The sequence below is a fragment of the Tuber melanosporum genome (assembly GCF_000151645.1).
Source record: "Tuber melanosporum whole genome shotgun sequence assembly, scaffold_254, strain Mel28".
Lineage (NCBI taxonomy): Eukaryota > Fungi > Ascomycota > Pezizomycetes > Pezizales > Tuberaceae > Tuber > Tuber melanosporum.
In genome coordinates, this window is record NW_003298924.1 from 81,654 (window position 1) to 107,441 (window position 25,788).

The window sequence follows — 25,788 nt, forward strand, 5'->3', positions numbered from 1 at the left end:
GGATGTTATTGTTTTGCGCATATGACACATTTTGGTTATATGATGTGCTGGATTGATAGGTTTCATACATGACTCGAATATGAGTTCTGGAATATGCACTTGGCAAGTATGCCTTGCAAGTATACCTTGCGGGTATGCCATATGCATATGATTTATGTTTAGCACATGACCTCGTTATGAGGTCATGGGTTTTGCGTATATGACTCATTCAAGTCAAATGACTTACTTACTGTATTATGATTTGTTTATGAGTTTTCACACATGACCTTGCTTTGAGGTCATGGGGTTTAAGCATGTAACCACTTTGGTCACATGACTAGTTTGTTATGATTTGACTTTGCGCATATGACCACTTTGGATCACATCACTATGGGCAGGAAGAACACTATATAAGGAGGCCAGTATGGCCGAGGAGGATAGATTCTTCACGCTTTGTTCTAAGTATATTTCCTCATCCTTGTCGTCGCTTAGCTCCATGTGTTTCTTTCACACCCACGATGGGCCATGATGCCTTGGATTCTGGGGAAGATATCTGAGTTCGCTCAGTAGTTCCTGGGGTCTTTGGTGTTGAGGTCTGTTAGGCGTTGCTTGGCGGATTACTTGTTTGCTTCTCGTTTCGTCACCTGCTGGTTATCTCATGATGCTGGCACTTTGAGCTATTTATCACGGTCACTTACAAGCCCCTTTTGGTAAAATGTCTTTGGCTTCCTGTCTATCATCTACTCGCAGGTTTCGCGTTCAATTGGGGGGAATTAAACATTGTGTTTGGAGGGATCACCCGTATTGTTCTCTGGGCTAGCTCATGTTTCTTGTTGGGTTTTAATGTAGTCCTTAGTTCTTACGATATAAAACGCCCTTGTGTTAGACTGATGACCTTCCCAAGTATCAAGTCATCGTACTGGCCGCATCATTCCTCAGGTGACTGCTCCCTGTCTCAGTAGGGATGGCTTTGACCCTGCAAAATCTTACCCCCTGGTGTGGTATTCTGTTGCTGCCTGAGGTGGTGTGGGACAATTGGCTGCCAGGCACTCGCAGTGTCTGTGCGGTTGGGTAGTTCGGTTATGGATTGTAGTTGACGGCTTCACCCCTTGCAAGTGTGGCCTACCTTCTGTTTATCTGCTTCTGTTCGTTCACCCTCCGCCTTCTTGTCGTGTCCATTGGGGATGCCTCTTGCCTGTCGTTCAGTCCGTACCTGTGACCGGACCTATGGGGTTAGCTTTAACCGACTCTGCTTACTCTTTCCTGACTCTGTCAGACTTCGGTTCTGTGGGGTTGATGGTGTGGCTAGTGCCAGCACCTTAGGATAGAGGTGCTGCCTCCTTTGTAGCTCCCGGCTGTAGCTGGTAGGCCCCCCTCGGCTATACGATGTTGATGGTTGGGGCTCCGTTGGCATGGCCAAGACCAGTGGCTGCGTGATGGGGCTAGGTATAGGCTGGCCTGTAGCTATCGGATGGTTGATCTGTCTGTGGGGCTGGAGAGGCTCGATGGGCTCTATGACGTCTGGTGTGTGGAGCTTTGGGGGGGCTGATTAGGGAGAGAGAGGTACCTGCGAGCACCGGTCGGGCATGCATCAGGTTGGGCGAGGTCTAATTAAGTGTTTCCAGTTTGGCTTGCACTGTTGGGTGAAGCTGCTGAGTGCTGTAAAGCTCCCTGATGGACCGGTTGGCTGATGGCCACCTGTGCAGATAGTGGGTTATGACCATCTGATTGGACTTGTTTGGGTCTTACGCATTGGGTTTTGTCGGGTTTGTTTAGTTTCTTAGGTTTGGCTAGGGATTGGGCAAGAGGGGGCATGGCACCACAGGTGGGAGATAGGCCCTACTGACCTTTTCGGTCTGTTACCACCTCTATGTATTTCTTCTGTGTATGTTGTTTTATTTGAGGGACAGGCAGCTGGTACAGGTCCTTCTCACCAGTACACTCTGCGGAGGTAACCAGCAAAGTGGGTTCATAGGGTGGACGGCGGGGTATGCAGGTGTGAGAGGTTGACACGTTAGTTGCCTCCACCCTGCCATTGTGTCACTTGTAGTATTAGTTGGTGTGGATTTTGTTGGTTTTCTATTATGGAGAAGGTGTTGTAGGATGGTTTTTTAGACTGGGTGGTAGTGATTTTATGTTTGTTAGACGAGGAACATGGTCGGGTTGGTCTTTTGCTCAGCTTTGGCTACGCTAAGTGCTGGTTGGCTTCATACCAGAGGGGCTACAGACTTGGACCGGGGCAGGCCCGGGGTTGTTTGATAGTCTTGTAATGAGTGCTTGTATGGGCATGACTTGGGGATGGTTGGTGTGGGACTGTAGACTTAGTTAGCTTAGGATTAGTCGTATACTAGTTAGTGGTATCCCTGTGTCAGCGGGGGCTCGTCATATGCCAGTGTTGACGGTACGAGTTTAAATAAAATTAGATTGAATTCTAAGTACTTTTCCTCCTTCTTTCACCCCGTGTCAGATATGAAGGCCCGGTGTCGATCCAATCAGAGCCCTTGATTTCTATCTCACAATAGGCTTCAAGTCTTTAACTTTGAACACTTTTTGTGGACCTTATTGTTATACCTCCTCCTATATTTGCAGGAAGTTCTTTCTTGCTTTTACATATCTTTTCAGTTATTCATTACAATTACCTTCTCATGGTCACAATGGCTAAGCAAGCCTCTGCTCCCGCCACTACATCCACTCTACGTTTGTCAGTGGTTTTGTCTTGTATTGTCGAGAAGAACTTCATCCTGGTGGCCCAAGTTTCTGGCCTTCAGCATCACATCTCCTTCCTTTCTTGTTGATTTTATCGCACTGGAAAAGAGATATCTGCCTTATCGGCTGCCCACGAGAATGGAAGTGCCATTAATCGTGGTTATCTCACCATGTTGGTGGCAGAAGCTCCTACGGTTGTCTCCTCTTTGCCTGTCCCGACGGTCACTTCGGTTACTACCATGGTCTCAGTTGGGGGGGTGCCCTAGCCCCTGAGAGTTCTCAGTGTCGGGCAGAGGAGCTTCCTAGGGAGAATGTTGCACCGCCGGTTATCCCAGCTCCTCCTGCAGCTGCCATTGTTGGTGGTGGTGTGGGTGGGGTGGTTTCTGATTCATCAGGGCTTGTTGAGGCGCTTGCTCCTGGTGTGGGTAGGGTGGATTCTGGTATGGTGACACCAGCTGCAGTGGTATCTCCCCCTTCGGGAGGGCAGGTGACTGAGTCCTCTGTAGCAGAGCCTGTGGCTGGTCAGGATAACGCCTCTGGTGGTATTCCTCTTGTAGCTGTGGGTGCTGATGACGATGGCCCGTTCACTCCTGTTATGAGACCTGCACCTGGGGGTGGGAAGAGGCAGAAAAATAACAAGCGCCGGGTTAAACAAGACCAGACCTCACCTGTGCCCCTTGTCTCTGATTCAGAAGGGTCCAAGCCTTCGCCAGTTCGCTACCGCCAACTGGCTACTACCAACTCCGCGGCAAGAATGCTGCCTGTGGAGCGAGCTGAGAAGTTGGAGGAGGAGCTGAATACCGAGGTATGTTCAGTCAAGTACCGGCGGCTTGGGAACTATCTCATTCTAGATGCTTCCGTCGAGGTTTTTGGGCTGCACTCCCAGTGTGATGCCCCCTGGATTCTCTATGACCACTCGAACCCTCTTGTCAAGGCAGTCCTCACCCTGTAAGTCGACTTGCCTTTGGGTCTACGCGCTTGAGTGTTGGGTGATTTTGGGAATAGGGATGGGTGCCGAGGTGATTGGCTGAGTGTCCAAGGACCATTGAGTGGGGGTGCTTGGGTGGATTTCTATTGTTGAGGAGGTTTTTTGCGGGGTCATATTCAGATAGTAGTAGTGCAATTTTTGTATTTTGTACGGGTAACTTGACTGGTAGGTAGGCTGGGCTGATGAGGGCTTTTCTGTACGATTGATGGCTCCATATTTTGGGTTTGTATTGGGGCATGGTACGGGCATATTTGAGGTATGGGTTTGGTGGTCTAGTTAGTTTGTGGTTCTTGGTATCTGGGATGCGACAACCTGGGGGCCCGGCCCTAGGACTAGTCATTTGCCAGTATTGGCGGTACGAGTTTAAATCAAATTTGATTGAATTCTAACTACTTTTGCTACTTCTTGCACTCTATGTCAGAAGTGAGCACACCAATACTTTACCTTATTTCGCTCACAATAAATACTTCATCTACTATTACTTGTTTGTGCTTTTGATTTCAGGTGGTCAGTTAGAAGTTAGTTGTTCTGGCTTAGAAGGTACTTCAGTGTAAGATATCCATGGCCTGGTCCCAGTAATCACTGAGTGTAATTTGGGCGAGGATGACGGCTTCCACAGCCTCCTCTTCCCCTGATTCTCCTCCCCCTTCAAGGATGTCATTCCCTGTTCTGTTCGACTCCAACCCCTCCTCCTCGCTTGAGATAGCCGGTGCGGCTCTGTCTCTTGCACCTGCTACTGAGGCCGACCATGGCCTTATCCCCACAACTACATGGTTATACATTGCACCCAAAGGGAACTTTAATTTCCTACAGTTTCTCCACTGTCATGGGTATCAGAATGCAGTGAACCCTCAGTTTGATGATTTGGTTTGGCAAACGGTGGCTGATGCAACCTTTACCACGATCAATAAAGTGAAGTTTTTGGTGAAGGGTTTCCTAGTTGGGAGAGGCTGTTCAGCCACATGTAGCTTGAACAAGGATACCACGACAGGACTCTTCGTTCAGTTCAACTCCGATCACAGCTCGGAATACTCTCCAGCCCCCGCACCCTCTCCCCTAAAGACTCTCAGGCCATGGTCCCTGAATCCTCTGTGCTGCCGGCCAAGAGCGACTCAGCTATGCCGATGGTGGAGGCAAGTTTATGGTCTGTTACCCCTCCCCTCTCTAGCACCCTCCAGAGCAAGATGCCCAGTTTCCTCCACCAGGCCCCTGTACGCAAGGTTGGCTAATCAACTCCTTCCTTTGTAGCCGGGATGTCGTCTGGAGAAAGGGCTTTATCCGAGACCCAAAGTTCAGGTTAGATGACCCTGAGGATGAGGACTACAACCCTCCTACAACTAGGATGTGGTGCCGTACGCGGTCGGCATCCCCTGCTAAATGATCCTCTACTCCAGTTCTGGGACCACAATTTTTGAGGGCCATCAATGTTGATGAAGGCCGAAAAAAGCAGATCGTTTCCACCCTCCCAGGCCTGCCACTTAATGTACATCACAGGTGCCTGACCATTCCCCCACATATGCGGCTCCCATCGACTATTGAGGCTACATTACCCTCCCTATCTCCACAGGTAACCGAAGACATCCTGCCTACCTTGAAAGTGTTGGCTCAGAACACTCCCATGGATTTGGAAGAAGAACGTAACTCCAAGTCGACTGGACTGGGTGACTGCATCTATGACCCCTCTCCAGCAAAGGTGTCCTCACTACCGGCATTTGATAAAGATTAGACGTTGCAGGAAGGACAGCTGTCAAGCTCCCGAGAGGTTTTACACAACGCCCAAACACCGTTAGAGGTTCAACCTCCGGATACCCAACCCGAGAAAGCCAATGCCACTGTGGCTCAGGTGGACTCAATTATGGCAGGAGTATGCGAGATGTTAGATGCAGGTAGGACTCCCTCTCTGTGGCCCCCCCTCAGGTAGCATAATTGGATCAATGTTGGAAGGGTTGGAGGACATCCACTCTGGCAACACTCAGCCCCTCCTCTCCTCAGAATCTGGGTCGATTGCGGACAACACAGTATATGATGTCTGGACTTGGATGAGCAATAGCGCCGCATTTGGTAATGAAGGACCAGAGGGCAGAGTAAATTACTAGAGCTGGGTACACCTTTTAGAATGAGCAGTGAAGAGGCTAACAGACATTGGAGGCAAACAAGGAGAAGAAATAGAGACCCTGTAAGGTAAGTTGTCCCCCCACTGTCGATCCCCTTCAGTGGGGTCCGGCAATACCCCAGTTGGTTTGTTGGAAACAACGCCACCTCCTGCCCCCTTTAAGGGAAAGGAAACTGCTACAGTGGCTCTTACCACTAAAGCCTCCTTCACTGAGGTAGTGAAATGGATGGCATATGTGCCCAAGCCTCCTGTAACTCAGAAAGAACAGGCACCCTCCGCTCACCCCACATCAGCAGCCTCCTCCCACTAGTCTAGGAGTGGGAGCTCCTCCAGCGAAGGAGGAGTAACCTTACATGTGGCTTGTGGGGGAGAAGGCAAATCAGTATACTGGAAAAAAGAGGATGGAGAGGACTAAGAAAAGAAAAAGGGAAGAAAACATAGTAGACGACTGAGCGGTACTGCTAGAAGGAGAAGAAAGGCTACTAGAGGATTTGGTAGTGATAAGGAGACAGCGACCCCAGCCAAGACTCAGGGAAAGAACGCTGACAAGCAGGAACAGGCTCCCATAGATGCTGTATCTGCTACTCCGCCGGCTCGGTCAGGACTTGCAGCCATGGCCAGTATTAAGGTAGCCACAGCCCCAATGTGACAGGAGTACCGACGGGTTCTACAGGGGCCTCCTGACCCACTCAACTCGGTACCAGTGCCGCCACAGTCGTCACCAACCCTGGATGCCCGTAGAAGACATATTACTATGCAGTTCGCTATACGCAAGAAGGTTGCCTTACTAGAAGGTATTGGCATCAAGGCAATTCAGAACCAAATCAACATGACCTTCTCCAACCAGGGAAAGATTCGGGACAGTGCCTTGTACATCCATGCCAGGCATGTCCGACCTGAGATTAGTTGTATCTTTTTGATCCTAGCAGGACATTTTGTTACTGAATTAGGCAACTAGCTTGACAAGGCGAGGCTTGACCTACTTAGAGAACTGTCACTCCCGGAGTTTGAGTTGCAGAGAAACCTGGAAAAGGTGAAGATTTTCGTTTCTGGTGTTCTACTTGCTGACACAGGATGGGGATCAATTTGGAAGGTTGAAGGATGGATCGGAAGTGCGGCCTTTGATGGCCTCCGAACTGACTTGGAGCAATCCAACACTAGTGTAGTTACTGTTTCCTGACTAGATATTATGGGAGCCATCCATGCCATGAGGCAGGCTAATGCTGCAACATGTGGCATGTACTTTATGGTTGAAAGGAACGAGGCCATCAGGGAAAGACTAGCCGAGAGAAAGATCTGGTTGAGAGGAGGAGCCCGCAACGTCCAGGTATTTAAAGAACATAAATCCCTAAAGGTTTGTGGTAAGTGTTTGGAGATTGGCCATTTTGAGGCTACATGTGGTCACCCACCCAGCTGTTGCTTCTGTTTCGGAGAGCATTTCTCCCAGGAATATTTGTGTAGCAAGCTTGGATGCCCTGCCGGTGTAGGACAGGCCTGTGCACACATTAGGAGATAATGTTGGCTCTGTGACCTGATAGACCACTTCACAGGATACAAGCATTGCCCAGCAGTCAGGTCATCACCTCCAGCTCCATCGCCCTCAATTCCAAAACAAGTGATGGCTCCAACGACAGAACTTGCCAAGAGACCGGAACAACAGGAAAGTCAGAGAAGAAGGACCCGGAGACGACACCGCAGTCATGGAAGGTCTCCAACACCATGGCTGATTGAGATCATCAGCGAAGCGGAAGATGAAAGTCCACGTCGTAAGTCGGAAAAGGCCAAGGGTAAGGAACCAGAGTGTCCCTCCCCCTCCCCCTCCCCAGCGTGTGGGATATTAAAAACCACTGCCACCACCAAACCCCACTAGGAAGATACTTTTTGGACTTCCCGGGACCTGGATAGTGGTGTCCCCTATGCCTCTGGCCCTTGCAACCCGAGTGGATCAGCTGAGGCCCCCTTTTAATACTTATTATGACAATGGCTTTAAATGTGGGGAGGAGTAGTCGAAATCATGCACTGGAGTTTGATTTGTTTTCCTTTGTTGATTTGTTTTTTATTATTGAACCACTGGTTGACCTGGGGGGGCTACATGTACCTATAGACGTTGATGGATGAGATTTATTTTCTTTTATTAAAAAGTCAGGTATTGAGGTGTTTGTTTGGTCTCACATCTGTGGGATATTTGAAATGGTAGGGCATGGGGAGAGCAGTGCCAGTGTTGGCTATTGGGAAAAGAGGGTGAAGAAAGTAGTCACCGGAGTCTACTTCCAACCCGGCTATACCAAGGACCAGTTTGTTGGTTGGTTAGACAAACTCGGGGAACCAAACATCGTGTTTGGTGACTTCAATACCAGATATCAAGATTGGGACCCCAATGTGGACCATAATACCATGGGTGGACAATGGCTGAAATAGTGGTTCATGGTCCCGACTTGTGATATGAATATGGTTCCCCCGACGGTACCAACCTTCTGGGATGTTTCCAGAATCCATCTGTGCCTACACTAGGCACCGTATATCAGGCATCGATACCTAGACGCAGCTTGCTGTGAGCATGGTGCTCCAGCCCTCAAGTTGGCAGTAGACCTCTCTGACAACATCATGCATAGAAGACTAGCCAATGCAGAAAATAGTATAGGAGAAGGTTGGGAAACAGTTGTATGCCCTACAAGAGGTGGAAGATGGGAAGTTATGGGAAAGAGTGAGAAGAGTGGTGGACGCACTCCTATAGGCCTCTGTTGGCAGAGGTCAGTGCGAGTAGTGGACTCCCAAGTTGGACAGGATGAGGGTGGATGTGGCCTGGCTACATCAATACTCCAGACACAGGGCAGAGCGGACAGAGAACTATAAACCAGCCCGATGTGTTTACCAGTCGTGCCTGTTAAGGGTTAGATTCAAGCACATCAGGGAAAAGATAGCTGAGAGCCAAGACCCAGACATTTTTAGGTTGGCATGGAAGCTACAAGCTAACCGAACCCTTCCCCCCATGGCTCACCTAGATGGGTCCTATGCTACTACGCACGCAGATATTAGTAACCTGATTGCACAACAGTTGTCCCGTATTGACCCTACCCCTTGGGAGGACTCTGAGATTGATATGGACAGTGCTCAAGAGATGGAAATTGCCCTTGCCAGGTCCCCTTTGAATATGAGCCCAGGTGAGAATGATATTGGCTATCCCTTCCTATGGTTTTGGAAGCGAAGAGATGCGGCAATGTTGAGATGCCTGGTTGAATACGGGCTACAGCACGATATTCTGGACTAGCACAAGGCTGAGGTGGTACTCATACCCAAGCTAGACAAGCCCAGGTACGATATCGTGAAATCATGGAGAATGATACATCTCTTGCCGATACCGGCAAAGGTCGCAGAGTGCGTGGTCCTGTTGAGGCTGGCTGCCTGCCTGGATTTGGAAGAAACACAATTCGGGTCTCGTCGAAAGCAGGGTGTTCCTGACACCATAGCAGTGGTCTTTGAATTCCTACTGTATAATGAGGGATACAAACGTCTAATCTTGTCCATGGACGTCGAAGGGGGTTTGATAACATTAATGTCGATCTCCTGTCAGACTTTCTGGTGGCCAGGGGGTGCCACGTATAACTTTACCAATGGATCTGGTGGTGGGCTTCGTGTCAATCGGTCAGGTTTTAATTCAACGGATACATCCTCTGACCCTGCCAGATCAGTAAAGGAGTGTCTTAGGGCTTGCCCCATTCCCCATTCCTTTTCCACAGGTATGTGGCAGATATATTCAGACCACGAATGCGATACTCCCCTGGTGTGCGTCAACTGGTAGTCTCATACATCGATGATCGGATTATTATGGTAGTAGCAGAGTCGAGTAAGGCTGCTTGCTACCATGCGAGAGAGATATTTGCAGACTGCGATCTCATAGCGAGAGCCAGGGGAATGGGGTTCAGCGCCCTTAAGGCCCAGTGGATTGTGTTTGGGGATAGGACATGGGAAGGGATGGAATTATTGGGAGAAATGGTTTTGCCTTCGGAGGACTTGCAGGTTCTTGAGTATAGGTTTAATGTATTTCTTAACTTTTCTTCTCATGTAAATTATTAGTTGGAAAAGGGGTTGGGTGTTAGGAGGAGGATTTCAGCATTGGAAAGGAGATTTAGAGGTGCTGGTAGATTAGGAGCGTGGGAAACTTACCGCTTGGTGCAGGCAGCCTACCTTCCTACCATCTACTATGGACTTGAGTTTGTAACTGACCATGCGTCATATGTGAAGTAAATTCAGGTCCACGTTAATGACTGCCTCCGGTCAGTGTTTCGAATGCCTATGAGGTTGGCAAACAACATACTGTCAGCTGAGTTCGGAACGCCACCTATTGCTATTCACGGAAGATACCTACAATGGAGGTGTTACAGCCGGTTAATCAATTACCGATATTGTGATCAGCATTCCTGGTTCTGGGAAATACCGTTACAATGGAAGGAGGAAGGCATGATGGCGCATTGGCAGACTTCAGATAAGGAGCTCACCTGCCACCCGACTGTCTCAATTGGGAAAGGCAAGGTGGTGATGGCTGCACGCCACCCGGCATTATACACGGACCTTTGTACATTTTCGGATGTGGTAATATACACGGACAGGTCCAAGTGTTCTGAGGGGGCTTGTGTAGCTTAGGCGGTGTTTGAGAAAGGGGCCTTGACCCGTGTTGACGGGTGCTCAGTACCACCATCTTGGAGTATTGTGGAGTGCAAGTTGTTTGCTGTTGGGTGTGCCCTGCAGCATGCACAGGGTATAGCTAAGAGACACCTGGTCTATGTGTTCTTGGACTGCGTACCAGCCCTCATCATGGTTGACAGCATGCTTTCCGATGGTGACTCAGCTGAGTTGTGGGAGGTAATAGTACTTCTGTTGAATGCATTCTCACATGTTATCTTTGGTTGGGTCCCCAGTCATATGGGCATTGACGGCAACGAGCTGGTCCACCTGAAGGCTAAGGCCTGTGTCGGACACCCCTTGCGCCCCCTACGTTGAGAAGGAGTTAGCTTAGGGATTGGTCATGCGGCCTTGGCTAGGAAACTGCATAAGGAGGAGTAGGGGACCTGACACACTAGGAAACAGTACAAGTATTATGCCCGGGAACCGAAAGCACCCGGACACCTCCGAGGCCTGACCCAAATGGATTCCTATGTTTTGTTAAAGATCCGTAGTAGGATGGACATGGTCGGCCATGACAGCTGTGATGGAAAGGAAGACCGGCGCCACTGGACTGAGTACCCCTGCTATATTAGAGGGTGTCCTGCTAACAAAGACTTATATAAGGATTCAGCAGTCCAGAGGAGGAAGTGCTGGTGGATGGATCATCGGAGGTTGGGCCTAGGAATCTCTGGTCATGTCGGGTTTGTGGATGAGGAGTTGGTTGTGGTAGGTAACCCCTTTGATAGCACATTGATGGTGGAAAGGCATGGGGGGACGGTGTTAATAGGGAACCTTACGACCTGCACCCTGTGTGAGAAGAGACATGACGGTAGTGGCTGTGACTTGTCGCGTGAGGTGACATTGCCAAAGAAGTGGTTCTTTTTACCTGACCAGTGGCAGTGTGAGTGTCCCTGTTACAGTACCAACATTTTCGCTGCAGCCACCAAGAAATGAGCCACCTTCGTGGAATACTTTGAGAAACGTCCCCTGTGTTTACGGATATATCACGATTAGATTTGGCATTCTCAGTATTTGCAGTGGGATGAGCTGAACCTGGTGACGTGAACATTGGTGGTGTTGAGATGGGCTAAAGTAAATGGTTTGCTGAAGGAACCCTGCTGCCCCTTTTGTGGTTTGGTGTTGGCAGAAGGTTATTTGGATCTTAGGTTGCATTATAAGAAGACAGAGGGATGTTGGGATAGATTGTATGTTTCCTTTATTGAGTATGTGGGCCAAATTGTGTTAGGGGCAGATAGGAGTGAGGGTATGAGATGGTGGCTGGGTAGCAAAGTGGGAAGATGAGTTAATCCCAGGCAGCGCTAGTTGCTGCGAGCACTGGTGAGTCTATTGAGGGAGTGATTTTTGAGATTTATGTTTGGGGGGAGTAGTTGCAAGGTGGAGTGGTCCGCAGTAGTGTATTTTAGATAGTTTGTTTTCATGGAGTGTAGGGGAGACTAGTCGTATGCCAGTGTTGATGGTACTAGTATAAATAAAATTAGATTGAATTGTAAGTACTTTTCCTCGTCCTTGTCGTCACTTCGCCCTGAGTGTTTCTTTCACACCCATGATGGGCCCTGATGCCTTGAATTGTAGCGGAAATATCTGAGTTTGCTCAGTAGTTCCTGGAGTTCTTGGTATTGAGGTCTGTTGGTGTTGCGTGGCGGATTACCTGTTTACTTCTTGTTTCATTGCCTGATGGTTTCTCACGATGCTGTCACTTCAAGCACTTCATCACAGTCACTTACGAGGCTCTTTCGGTAAAACATCTTTGGCTTCCTGTCTATAGCCTACTTGTAGATTTCACGTTCGATTGGGAAGGATAGAACGTTGTGTTTGAGGTGATTACCTGTGTTGTTCTCTTTACCAGCTCATGTTTCTTGTTGGGTTTTAACGGAGTCCTTTGTTCTCACAATACAAAACGCACTTGGGTTAGACTGATGGCCTTCCCAAGTATCAACTCGTCATACCGGTTATATTATTCCTCACATGGCAGGGCAGTACCCACTCGGCCCCTTCTCGTTACGTTTTTGTTTCTACAGTCGGAATCCTATGATGTTGTTTCTCGCTATTCCTTTGCAGTTTTGTCCTTGCGGCATTTACAATGGTTCAGTCAGGTGTCTCCTCCTCACCTCGGTGGGGATGGCTTTGACCGTGAAAAATCTTACCTCCGGATGTGGGGGTTTTTCATTACTGCCTGGGGTGGTGTTGGATGATTGGCTGCCAGACACTCGTGTTGTGTGTGTGTTTGGGTGGTTTGGTTGCAGATTGTAGTTGGTGGCTTGACCCATTGCAAGTGGGGCCTACCTTCCGTTTGTCTGCTCCTGTTCGCACACCCTTCCCCTTCTGTCATGTCAGTTGTAGGTGCCTCTTGCCCGTTGTTCGGTCTATGCCTGTTGTCAGACCTGTAGGGCTGGCTTCAGCTGGCTCTGCCTACTCTTTCCCAGCATGGTTGTACTTCAGTTCGACTGGATTGGATGGTCTAGTGGTGCTAGTACCTTCGAGTATTGGTGCTGCCTCCTTTGTAGCTACCGGCTGTGACTGGTGGGCCCCCCTCGGCGTCAGGGTGCTGGGGGTCGGAGCTCTGTTGGTGTGGCCAAGACCAGTGGCTACCTGATAGGGCTAAGTATAGGCTGTCCTGTGGCTATCAGATGGTTGATCTGTCTGAGGAGCTGGGAGGCTGGATGGGCTTTGTAGTATCTAGCTTGTAGGTCATAGGAGGAGCTGATTGGGGGGGGAGAGGTACTTGCAAGCACTGGTCAGGCCTGTGTCAGGTTGAGTGAGGTCTAATTAAGTGTTTCGGGTCCGGTTTGGGCCGTTGAGTGAAGCTGCTGAGTGCTGCAAAACTCCTCGACGGACCAACAGGTTGATGGCCACCTGTGCAGATAGCCGGGTGCGATCACCTGGTTGGACTTGTTTGGGTCTTGCATGCTGGGTTTTGTGGGGTTTGTTTGGTTTCTTTGGTTTGGCTACGGGTTTGGCAGGAGGAGGCATGGCATTACAGGTGGGAGATAGGCCCTCCTGACATTTTTTGGTCTGTTACTACCTCTATGTATTTCTTATGTTTGTGTTGTTTTGGTTGAGGGACAGGCAGCGGGTACAGATCCTCCTTACCGGTATGCTCTTTGGAAGCAACCGGCAAAGTGGCTTCATAGGGTCGACGGCCTGATGTGCGGGTGCAAGAGGTTGATGTGTTGGTTGGCTCCTTCCTGCTATTGCATCGCCTGTCGGTTTAGTTTGTCTGTTTGTTTGTTGGCTTTCTACTGTGGTGGAGGTTTCAAAGGGACAGTCTTCAGACCGAGTGGTAGTGATTTTATGTTTGTTGAACGAGGAACCTGATAGCATTGGTCTTTTGCTCAGTTTCCGCTACGCTTAGTACTGGTTGGCTTCATACCAGAGGAGCTACGGACTTGGACCGGGGTGGGCGCTGGGTTGTTTGATGGTCTTGTAATTGGTTCTCATGCACGCATGACTCAGGGATAGCAGGTGCAGGGCTGTAGACTTAGTTAGCTTAGAATTAGTAGTATACCGGTTAGTGGTATCTCTGTACCGGCTGGGGCTCGTCATATGCCAGTGTTGGCGGTACCAGTTTAAATAAAATTAGATTAAATTCTAAGTACCTTTCCTACTTATTATAATAATGAATATAAAACACCTTTATGTTCTTTATCATTATCGTAATCTTTCTTATTGTTATGCGAAGGAAGAACTCTTCACGAAGGAGAGTTAGAGAAAACTTACCATTCGCATTCTATATAGAATACAGAGGTCTTGTACTATCAGAAATGTAGGCAGGGGCCTAGTGCTATCATAAGATTAAGCAAACAAGAAGGAGAGGAAGAGAAGTATCGTTTCCTGTCGCCAAGAACTAACTATCCGAAGAGGGATCATTATAGTGTATTAGTGGACTACATCTATCTCTTATATAAATTATATATCTTTCTAACTGTAACTCACAATGTTATTTATTTTCTTGACATACGAACACTAGGAGACTCTGAACACCATCACGTTCTTTTTAGTAATTACTATTTTGCCAATTACAGAACTGTATTGTTTTCAATAGTAATTATCTGATCTTTAGAGTTTTCAGACTTATGGCCTAGTTCTCAAGTCATGTCATGTTCACCCCAATTGTCCCTCTTATTGATAAAATAATCGGTTTCATCTAAGAGTTGCATCTCCAGGAGTAGTTGTATATATAACCTTCTTTGGCCACTTACTTTAAACTATTATAACTCCTGGTCTAACCAACAGCTATTTTCTGGATAACATCCTACTAATTTGCAGGAAACTATTCTACCAGATTGGCAGATAATCCCTCAATTGGCAACTCTTGGTTGTCATAGGTAACCAGGCTTTGCTTATTGTTTGGTATTGGTGATAATTTCTACATCCATGAAGTATTCGTTAACCTAGTAGTAACACTTCCAGAAGTGTATTAGCTTTATCAGTAGTTCTTTATAGGAGTTTTAAACTCTTCTGATTATTGTTGGATAGATGAGAATGTGTTGGCCCTTTGTAGAGATCCTCTACCATTCAATATCCTATCTTTGTGTGAAATCATCTTGTTACTTAAGGCTTATGCTCCAGATGTCCCATCTTTGAAGCCCAGTAATTCTCTGGGTATTTTACAGATTTACTCTATTCCACTCCTCAGACCTAGCTGAAGGTCACCTCTCATATACTCTGTGAATAGGATCTGGTCAGATAGACAATAGTGATATATATGGTGTTATTCTGACACCTTCAATTCTATGGCATTATAGTTACAGGATACAACTAAATATGTATAATAATGTGTGGGCCCAGCAAGTGGACCGGAGGGTGGTGTTAGAGACGAGAGATTCTGATTCTGAGCAAGGTTACTCTACTTAGGGTGGTTCTTAGGTATCAGATTCCAGTACTCCTAACATCCTTAAACTATTCAATTTTTATCAAATTAGTACTGCAATTAAATTTATATTTTGTCTTGTATATTAAATTCTTTTTTTTTTACAGAATAATATATATTACTATTATACATAATAACACTTTATAATCCTTTGCCTGTAGACTGGACAGTTGTATTGCACAGCTACTGTTGCATTTCTCCATGCCACATGGTTGACGGTCTTCTCTTGTCGCACTGAACCATAATTCATTTATAATATATTATTATTTAAATCCTTTACCATAATCCACTAAAGAAATCAAGGCTCGACACCAAAAGAGGCACGGCCACATGTAATAAATTATTTCAGCATAGTGCATGTTTTGAATGGCATGAACCATATCCATACTTCTTCATCTGCTCTTCAAGAAACATGTTTTTGTTTTTTTTTATTATACATATTTTAAGTATAGAGCCTATAGAATTTGAAAATTGTGTAATTTCTGGTGCACGTTTTGGATGGCACGAACTATATTTCATGCCAGTATCAGATTGAGGATTGAGTTGTATACTTGAATCGTCAAAACGCCTAAGAAACTACTATGGTAATACTCCTTCTATCACAGCTCCCTTAGTTATGAAACAAATATGACAGTTTGTACTACGGTACGGAGGTATTACATAATCCACGTAGTATATCTCGAACAAAAGCGTGAAGAAAAAAAACAATGATATGTATTCCGGATCCTACCCAATTCCAATTCCCCCGAAAAGAGAAAAGCAAAAAATCCCCTGGAATGTCTCAAACCCCATTCGTCGCCCCAGCTGGCGTGCACATACTCACAGTCACCCCGGTAGTACCATTACTTCCGGTCACGGAATGCTGTTGCTGAATTTGTAACTGCAAAACCTTATCCTTCCCCACAATCCCCTTGAAAAAGTCCCGAACGTCGTTGGTGAGTTCCTGCGGCCTGTAACCAACCTTCTGGGTTAATGATTCTCCCAAGCCAGAGGTTCAGTACTAGAAAGTGTAAAGTGTAAAGCGTACTTCTCCCAAGCAGCAAAGTGTCCCCCCGAATTGTGTTTCCTGTAAAACTTGAGCGGGTGCAGCATGCTCGCCCAATCGCTCGGCGGCATCACAATCTCCTTTACAAAGCTACTGAAGCCCATTGGGACATTGCTCCATTTTGATGTCCCTTCTTCAATCTCACGTGAGGCTTCTTTGTATAGTCTAGTGCCTTGGTGCGGGCCGGGGGTCCAGTATAGCATGAACCAAGTTAGGACTTCGTCATTCGTCCAGGGATACTGAGTGGATGGTTAGGCGGTGAGTTAGTACGCGAGCGATATGTGGCGGAGTGGTAGGTAGGGGGGGAGGGCCGGGAGGGGGGGGTGAACGTTGTCAGTCCAAGAATGCATCTTCTCTCTCATCCATGCTAACAATCCAACCGGGGAATCTGTCAATCCGTAGGCTAATGTCATTGGCTTCGTCCCGTGAATGGCCTGATACCCTATCTCTTCAGTGTAGAACTTCTTTGTCCTCTTCCAGCCAGCAACTTCCTCGGGAGTGTACGCCCCTGGGAACCTTCCGTTGGAGGCCATCGCCAGAGAAAGCTTTAGGCACTTTACCGGGTGGGAGAACAATGTCGGCGGCTTCACATGGAGAAAGTTGACATGGATTGCCCGGACATTTTGGGGGTATTGGAGGGCGAGGAAACGGCAGATTAGGCAGCCCCAGTCTCCACCTTGAGCGACTGTTTGAACCCCACGAAGGGTAACTATGAGTTTTTGGCTTTGTCTCACGATGTATATGCTAGATCAATGGAGAGGGATTACCGTAGTGTTCATATCCGAGCTTCTTCATGAGTTTGTCCATGGCTTCGGCCATCTTTTTCGCCCCGAAGCCGGGTTTTTTGGGACCGTCGGAGAAGGCGTAACCGGGCAGGCTATAGATATATTCATTATCGTCTGGTACCTCTCCTCTAGTATGCTCTAAAACTATAGGAATTGGATGCACATACGAAGGAACAACGACATTAAACGCCGGCATACCCATATCCGGTGGATTGGCCAATGGTTCAATCATTTTCGAAAACTCCCAGAAGCTGCCCGGCCACCCATGCACCATGATTACCGGAATGGCATCCGGCCTCAAACTCCTCCGCCATAGGAAATGAATGCGGAGCGTCCCGAACCCGTCGACTTCAATAGGAACTCTAAAGTTCGGTAACCGGTTCAGTTGGGCTTCCTGCTTACGCCAGTCGAAGCGTTCCTGCCCTGAACCGAGTTAGCAAGTTGTCCCCACACTAGCACCGTCACATCTTCATGGTACCAAAATTGATGGATCACGAACGCAGGGAAAGGGGGATAAGAGGAAGGTATTGTGGGATAAAGGTGCGATTACAATGGTCAATCAGCTCTTCGATAACCCGCTTGGGCGTCCCATCGGCCCATTCTTCACCCTCAGGTTGTCCAAAGTCATTCGGTAGACGGGCTGTGTCGAACTTTTGGGTAGTCAAGTCGAGATATTTGGACGCGACCTGTTGTTTTTGTTTTGAAAGAGTTGGGGTTAGCGTTGGCGTCCTCTGTGAATGGGAGCTAAACGCGTGATGAGGGGAAGGGTGGAAAGCTATTCCTACGTGGATCTTATAAGATTGAGGAGAGTCGAAGGACTCGCCCCGCTCTTGAGACGGCGTATCCGACATGTTTGGGACGATCTTCTGGTGGATTAACAAGGTCGTGGCTGATGGGGCCGTTTGCGGGGCCGTGATCGTGGCGCCCAAAGAGCGCCTAACACTACTCGTACAGAGGGGAAAAAAAGATCACAAGGTTGAATTTCCCGGGTATTTGCTTCACTACGTAAGATAACCCCCTAAGCTTTCATCGGATTATGAATAATTTCATTGGTTGTGATCAACAAGCTCCCTGCGCTCTTAATGATGCTCAGTGAGCTAGTGATCAGCCTCGGAAGAATCTAAATACCGTACGGTATCATGGCTCCCAGTTGTTCCCGCAGTGGAGGCTTCACCCAGTATCACTCGTCTATTCATTTGTCATTTTACCGCTTGCATTCTCGTATCCTCGTATCCTGCACTTTTACCCTTTCTCCGACCTAAAAGAATCACTTCATTCACTAACCCGACTGCAATCCCAACACCGAAAAGCAAAGGTTTATGATCCAGTATAGACATCTACTAATTACACAACCGCATGCCTTTCTCTGTTCCCACCAGTCCCGCTGTCGCTAGAATTGCGCTGACGCTGCCCCCTCCCTAAGCTCACACTCCCCAGCCTCTCAATTAGATTGGTTCCGATCGCATCCACACCGCCTCGAGGTGCCAGTAAACTCGGACCTTCCGGGGCAGTCTCTTGGACTCTGAATAGCTTCACCGCGGTCCCATTCCATACACCAACAGTGCCCTTTGAAACATGCCTCTCCGCAATAAAAACGAACCCCCAGAGTAGCGACTCGTACCAACCCAGCGCCAAAGGACTCCATTCGAACATGTGAGTTTTAATCAACGAAGGCTCAATTCCGTGAATCTCTGTAGTCTTTATACATTCAAGCATTGATATGGCATTGGGTTCCCCATTGTTACGCGCGAGAATCTCGCGCAGTGGAGGCTGTAGCTGCTGAATGAGCACAAGGATTGTATGAAGTGGTAGATGAGGAAGCCACGATTCGATCTGCCAAAAGTCAGGGTGCTATTCGTCACTCATAAGATCTGAAACAGCACATACCCATGTTTGTGAAGGCGTGAACCCATTCAATGATGTTGCGGTTGCAGAAGCACTGGCATGGCTTGCTAGGCTCGTGGTGCTGGCCTGTCTGTGGAAAGAGCCTTCTGGAAGTTTTCCCCTGGCTTTCTCCGACATTGCTCGTAGCTGTATAGGAACAGCATCTTCGGCGGATGACGATATAGAGGGTGTGCGGGATGGAATGGTAGGTAATCGGGTAGGCATTGGGGTTTCGATAGAGGAAGTGGGAGGTTGGCTCTTAGATCTGTCTTCCTCGTCCGAGTCCTCGCCATCGCCAATTTCAAACTGACTAGGTGGGATTGGTGACTCCGATCCGGCCATTGACCCTCGCTCTTCAACAGGTGAGGCAAAATCGTCACGACTTATCGAGCCTTTAGCCGAAGCATCCTGAGATTCTCCCCGATCCTTTTTTTGCTTATCCTGGCGGTCGATTTCCTCTTGGCCACTTTCGAGAGTAAAGTTTCTCAATGCCTCAAATCTTTTGTGCGCCCTTAAGATGGAATAAACAAAGTTTGCATTCTCTATATCCAATAATTAGGCCTGGCAAGCGATAATCTTGAGTGAATTTCACCTGAATAGTTATGCTCAATGATAGAATTCATCGACTCCAGAAGAGAGTGTAACAATGCGTGGTTAGTCTCGTTCGCTAGCAAGAAGGCTGGCGCTGACATTGAAGCAAATAGTTGCACAAGCTTTGCGCTAGCTGCCGCCGAGAGAGGCTTGACATGGGGAGCAACATTCGCAATAATTGCTAGTAATGCTGGGTATACAGCACCCAACCTACCCTTGCTACCCGCGATCAAACTATATATAGACTGTCTGATTGTTAGAAAAATACTGTAGGCTTTAGAAGAGATCACTTACAATTATCAGATAATCTGCATAAGTTCCACTGAAGGAGGGGATCCTAATGCTGGATGGTAATGTGTTTTGTCCCTCGAAATGCTTGTTGAGACTCATCCCAAATTTCGGCTCCGTAGACAAAGTTTGCAAAACAAAAACACACATTCTGACGACCCCGGACTTGGAAGGGTCCAATCTATGCTCCAGAGCATAGTAGATAATCAAAATCACAAAGTCATGGACCCGATCCGTTTCGATAATAAAGCTCCGGAACCGCTAGACCGGTGTCAGGTAGGGAAATTAGGTGATCAGTGATAGGGAAAACATACCTTATTACATTGCAAACTCTCCCAAAAGAGCATCAACATTTCCGGAGCCCATTGGATAGTCTTCTGACTGCCGGGAAGATAGGATGCAGTAGCCTGGATCTTCTCCAGGTATTAGTGCTGGGGATTCGTCTCCAAAGAATATCTTACTCACCGGCTGATTAAGAACACGGGTCATTCCGTCAACCAGGAATTGAAAGTCTTGAGTTCTGTGAAGTCTCCCCAAATAATGGCGGTAGTTGTTCTTAAGCAGAGGCTCGCCCGGCCCGCTCTCCGGGACAGGGTACAATAGCAGAACAAGAAGCAATTGCAAACAGTAGGTCACAAGAACTTGCCGAGGGTCTGAAAATACGACATGATCATAAGGAACTCTCCAACTGGCGGGGTTATATCTCAAGGTCTGACACCAAGGAATAAGCTAGATAACTCTTCGGGTGGGGGATTCAAGACACTAACTGTATTCAATAACGAGCATAAAGTCGAGAGCACAGCTTTCTTGTCCGCACTGGTTGCTATATAGGTCAATGCTCTTATCCCCCTCACTGGCAATATATCTATCATCCCTTTGTCAGTATCACAAGATCCCGCGCATGATCAGATGTAAAACCGACTTGCAGGTATGAACATTGCTTTAGATGTGATTGCAAGCAGAAGTCTCAATGCTTCAATCTTGTTGGACTCCAGTTCTTTCGTGGTCCCAACTGGGGTATTGCATCCAACGCCGCTTTGCCAAATAGCATATGTAACCTTTCCCTTTGACGAGGGATTTTCCATCAGGGTAAATCCAGAATAGAAGAGCAGGCCAATCAGAGTATCTATCAATTCTTCCATCAATGGCGGGGCCGATTCGATATCTTCTGCCGCCGTCGGTGGCCGAGGGTCTTCATCAGGATGAGCTTCATCGAAGATGACCTCCGCTCTAGAAAGCGATGCTTTCCCGGATCTCTTCCGCCCTGCGCCCCAAAAGAACTTCTCCTCCCAAGCCACCAACCCATCCTTTTCGTGCAAAAATGGCAGTATCCTCGTCAATATTCGAATACAATTTAATGCATGCTTCTCCGGAGCCAGCTCAGGATCAGGAAACAACGGATGGTTCTTTAAGGCAAAGAGCCTCGAGGTAACTGCCAGGATGAGCGTCTCTAAATTTTCAAGGTGTTGATCGCGGGTACGACGGATGTCAGCGGCAGCGAAGAGTGTGAAAACATCTTCAGCGGATTCAGGAAGCTCCCAGAAGGAAAGCCAGTAGGGATCACGAGGCGATATTTTCTATGAGCAAAAGGAAGTGGTCAGTTCGTTTGATCCGGGCGAGACAAGGGCGAAGTAGCAGCAGTAAGCAATCAACTTACGTATTCTTCGGCAAGACGAAAGACGCCCTTCTTGAAGGAGAGCTTACTATCACCGGCACCCATGGATAGAGGGGTCGATAGGTATCTGGCCAGAGACTGTGTATGGGAAAAGGGGCGGGTAAAGTACAGCGCAGACTAGGTACTTGAATTTTGTTTTTGTTTTCGGATCGCCGTTTGGGTGATTCTTGTAATGGTGGGGGGGGGGAGCTTTGTTTGTGGTTGCTGTCCTATCGGCGCGATACCTGATAACTTATGCAATGTGTGTAATTAATTAGAGCTAAGCTAAGCTAGAGTTTTAGTGAACCGAGCTATGCAACCCAGGTACGATCGTACATGAAATAAGGGGGGGAAATGAGGATCAAAGGGAACCGTTTCTATTTACCCTACTATATCATAGCTTATTACCATTTCTGTGCATATCTTATCGAATCTGAATGGTCAAGATGAACTATGATACCAGCAATGCTATCATACAAGTAACCACGCAAGTGCTATGGATTGTAATGGGACAGCCACTTAGACTACCCTGGATCTCGAGTGCTGTAAGGTGCTCAAGTATGATACAACAGACAAGTACGGTATTGCATAGGAGACCTATTTCCATTGCTTGGGGAAATATGAGGAGCGCTGATTGGTGAACGTGCACCTCTCTATAGGAACTAGGCTACAGTTCCGCGTGCTGGTTGATTGCTCTACTGGAGCAGTCCGAGGTAATGCTTTTGCATGGTGCAGCGACCTGGCGACGGATTCGGCGAATGTCCTCGAGAATAAGCTCGAGTACGGGGTCTAAGGCCACCAAGGGCTTTCGGCCACCTTGGTACTACCGCCCAACACAGAATTGTCTTTTATTTACAACTCCCATTCAAAAACATACATGACTCCATTTGCGTCCTCTCCAATAGCTTGGAAGTTTTCAATATTCTGCTTCCATCAATGGCACTTTTGTCATCGCTTGTACTTTCCTCTCCATGATTCTAGCCTTCTCTGCCTGTGCCTCCACTCTTCCCTTTTCCTCCATCTCAAGTAATTGTTTAATACTATTGTAACAATCCTATAGCTTTGTATTATTTCTCTCAACAGGTAATGGTCTTATTCTTCTCTTTCCACTTATGATATCTGTTAGACCAAGGTCTATGTTACCTGTTATGGTAATGCCAATTCGAATCTATTTTTCTTCTCTTAGTCTCACAGTGTCAAGATTTCCTCACTGTGTACATCAGCAATAAAAAAAAACCCTGTGTCAGATGCGTCAGCTGTAAGTCTAGATGCAAATGTTCAGTTGCCCGCATTTTATGCGTCCTGGGTGTCCTGAGTATCTGGTTACGTTCTGGGTATCCTGAGTGTACAGTTGTATCAAACCTGTCTGGAGTTCGTCCTAAGCAAGAATGTGTTAATTTTCACCTCCCAATTTGCCCAGTCAACCTTGATCCTTATTGATATCCTGACTTGGACACAAGATGGTAAAGAGTCTTAATCATAATACTAAGCCACATATCAGCCATCGGTATATCCACTAGACACTAAGACTAAATCTAAAAATATCTGCAAAAATAGAAGATATGTAGTACCAAATTCTATTTTAGTCTCTTGAACAATGTGGGAGCCAAAATGGCCTACTGGTAGAATGTAAAAGTGAGTAATAGTTGTGACTGTTGGTACAGGTAGTGACTGGGGTGTTTTGTTAAGTTTTTCTAATACTATGGCATGTTTAACATCTGGACAATCACATACAATAGGTCTGTAAACTACAATTGCTCATCAGTCTATATACTATCAAAGCTAATAATGTGGGACAACATTCTGTGCGATTTCAACTTCCTATTACATCAAAGAATATCTGTCTACTGTGAGTTGCCAAGAAGTTACAGCGTATTTTGTGTCCAGGTAAAGTCCTGTCTTTGAAACCTAGTTCTGTCCTGAATACCTGGATGTACAAGGTGGCAGTTTACATCATAGACCTATTCGACCCCAGCTTTCCAATAGTATAAGGACTGTCTTCTCAGCACTATTATCTGTAGAGCTATAGCCAGTTTTGTACCCTGATAAAGTGCTAACTTTTATAATAGATTCTGTCCTAAATACCCTGATGCACAGGTTGACACTTTGTGTCCTATACCTACTCCATGCCAAACTTCCAACAGTGTAAAGAATGTCTTCCTAGCACCATTATCTGTAGAGTTACAGCTAGTTTTGTACCCTAGCAAAGTGGTAATTTCCATCTCACATGTCACAGATGTGGCGGGATTTCGCACATGACTTGACTATGAGTTATGGGTCTCATGCATACAACTCATTTGAGTTATATGAATTGGTTATGTTAGGAATACAGGAATCCGATGCCTAGGAACCACCCGAAGTAGGGTAACCCAACTTGGAATTGGAATCTCTGGTTACCAACAACTCCTACTGGTAGCCTTACAGGACCCACACGTCATCATACATACTTATCTCAACATCGTCCTGTGACTATAAGGCCCCAGAGGTTAAGGTATACGAATAGTATCTTATACATCGCTGTCTTCTATCTAACTGAATCTCATTCACAGTATATGTGAAAGGGGACCTTTGGCCAAGTCTGAGAAGTAGAAGAGAGTCTATCTGTCAACTACTTAGAATGTTACCAGGCTTCAAAGTTGTGACAACTTTGGTAAGGACACTAACTAACAGGATGGTTGCATATAAAGAGATGGAATGGAATGTTAATAGATCCTTATAAGAGACTAATATATTCACACCTATCTTATAATAACTAGAAAAGTCTCGACCTCCAAGAAACACAACTACAGAAGTCAATAGACTTCATAGAGTGTTATAACTGCATCTAACAATGTGTTGTTATTGAGAGAATAATTCTCAACACTAGAACAATGACTAGAACCCTGAGACATAGAGTAACCAAGGATTACTAACTGAGAGATTATCTGCTAATCTGGTAGAATAACTTCTGGAAAATTAGTTGGAAGTCTTCCAGACGATATCTATCAGTTCGATCTGGAGTTATAGAGTTTAAATATCAAGCGACTTAGGAAGGTTGAAATTGCAACTACCTCTACAAATACAACCTGCAGTTGAAACTGATCATTTCATCGATTAGGAAGACAATTGGGGCCAACTTAGTTCAACTTAAGAACAAGGTCATAAGTCTAATAACTCTGAAGATCGGATAATTACTATTGGGAATAGTATAGTTCCTAGTTAGTAATACTGTAATTACCGAAGAGAGTGTGGTAGTTTTCAGGATTTCCAGGTGTTCGCACTTTTGAAGAATACCCAATATTGCAAGTTATAATCAGAGAAGTACATAGTTTGTATAATAGATAGATATAGTCCACCAATACTCAGATGTGTAATATAAATATTGAAGTGCCTTTTAATCTTTTAGATATCATCAAGTAATAGAGAAGAGAACTCAACATATAATATTGTTCTTACAATTCTATTTTACCTATTTCACTTTACTCCTAGTAGTCATAAAAGAAATGAGTATATTTTGAGTCTTCCAAGACAATCTCCATCTAAAGAAATAAATCTTGATTGGTCTTGACAACTCTGAGCTTTTACCAGTTGTGTCCGCCTAACAGCTTGTGTTATCATTTGTTATGTTTCACACATGACTCAATTATAAGTCATATGAGTTACGGTTAGCGAGTAGAGTACTACATAAGGAGGCAGGTACAGCTGAGGAAAATAGGTGCTTTATGCCTTGTTCTAAGTAATTTCCTTATTTGTTATATTATATAAGTAAAACATCTTCATCCTGTTTATCCTTTACATTTCTCACAAGCCTAAGCATAGTATCCTTATACATTTACGACAATAGGCATAATCTAAGTAAGCATTAGTAATTTATGCCAAATGTAGTAATAACTATTGGATGAAAGAAGATATATACAAGAAAATTTATTGTTGCACATCGCTATCTATTAACAAAGACTTGAATTATTATATTATAAAGTGTTACCAAATTGACATGAAATAATAAACATACAAAGCGAACATAAACCCTTATATTAAGGGAAGAGACTATAAAGGAAATCTAGATTTTACAGAAAATGAAACAAGACTTGGAGACTTCAAACATTTTAGCAACACTCTTAAAGAGGTGTCTAATGCAGGAACAAGAGTAGCAAGTCCTGTTACAAATAAACCAGGCACACGTTAACGCCGGTATCTCGTTCCATAATTGATGGCCGTTGCCG

At 46.3% G+C, this 25,788-nt stretch overlaps 2 protein-coding genes; both read right to left on the bottom strand.

The window, feature by feature from the left end:
• Nucleotides 1–15,953: 15,953 nt before the first annotated feature.
• GSTUM_00001136001 (uncharacterized protein) lies at nt 15,954–18,087 on the bottom strand. XM_002838514.2 has 7 exons: nt 17,955–18,087; nt 17,720–17,855; nt 17,337–17,592; nt 17,152–17,261; nt 16,714–17,069; nt 16,367–16,623; nt 15,954–16,289 (listed from the first exon to the last, which is right to left on the bottom strand). The coding sequence occupies exons 1-7, from the start codon at nt 18,018–18,020 to the stop codon at nt 16,121–16,123; spliced, it is 1,350 nt and encodes a 449-aa protein (XP_002838560.1). The 5' UTR covers nt 18,021–18,087; the 3' UTR covers nt 15,954–16,120.
• Nucleotides 18,088–18,471: 384 nt separating this feature from the next.
• GSTUM_00001137001 (uncharacterized protein) lies at nt 18,472–21,798 on the bottom strand. XM_002838515.2 has 9 exons: nt 21,590–21,798; nt 20,855–21,509; nt 20,700–20,797; nt 20,398–20,643; nt 20,247–20,345; nt 19,939–20,193; nt 19,646–19,889; nt 19,057–19,595; nt 18,472–19,002 (listed from the first exon to the last, which is right to left on the bottom strand). Exons 1-9 carry the CDS (start codon nt 21,650–21,652, stop codon nt 18,514–18,516), a joined length of 2,688 nt encoding a protein of 895 aa, XP_002838561.1. The 5' UTR covers nt 21,653–21,798; the 3' UTR covers nt 18,472–18,513.
• Between the last annotated feature and the right edge of the window lie 3,990 nt (nt 21,799–25,788).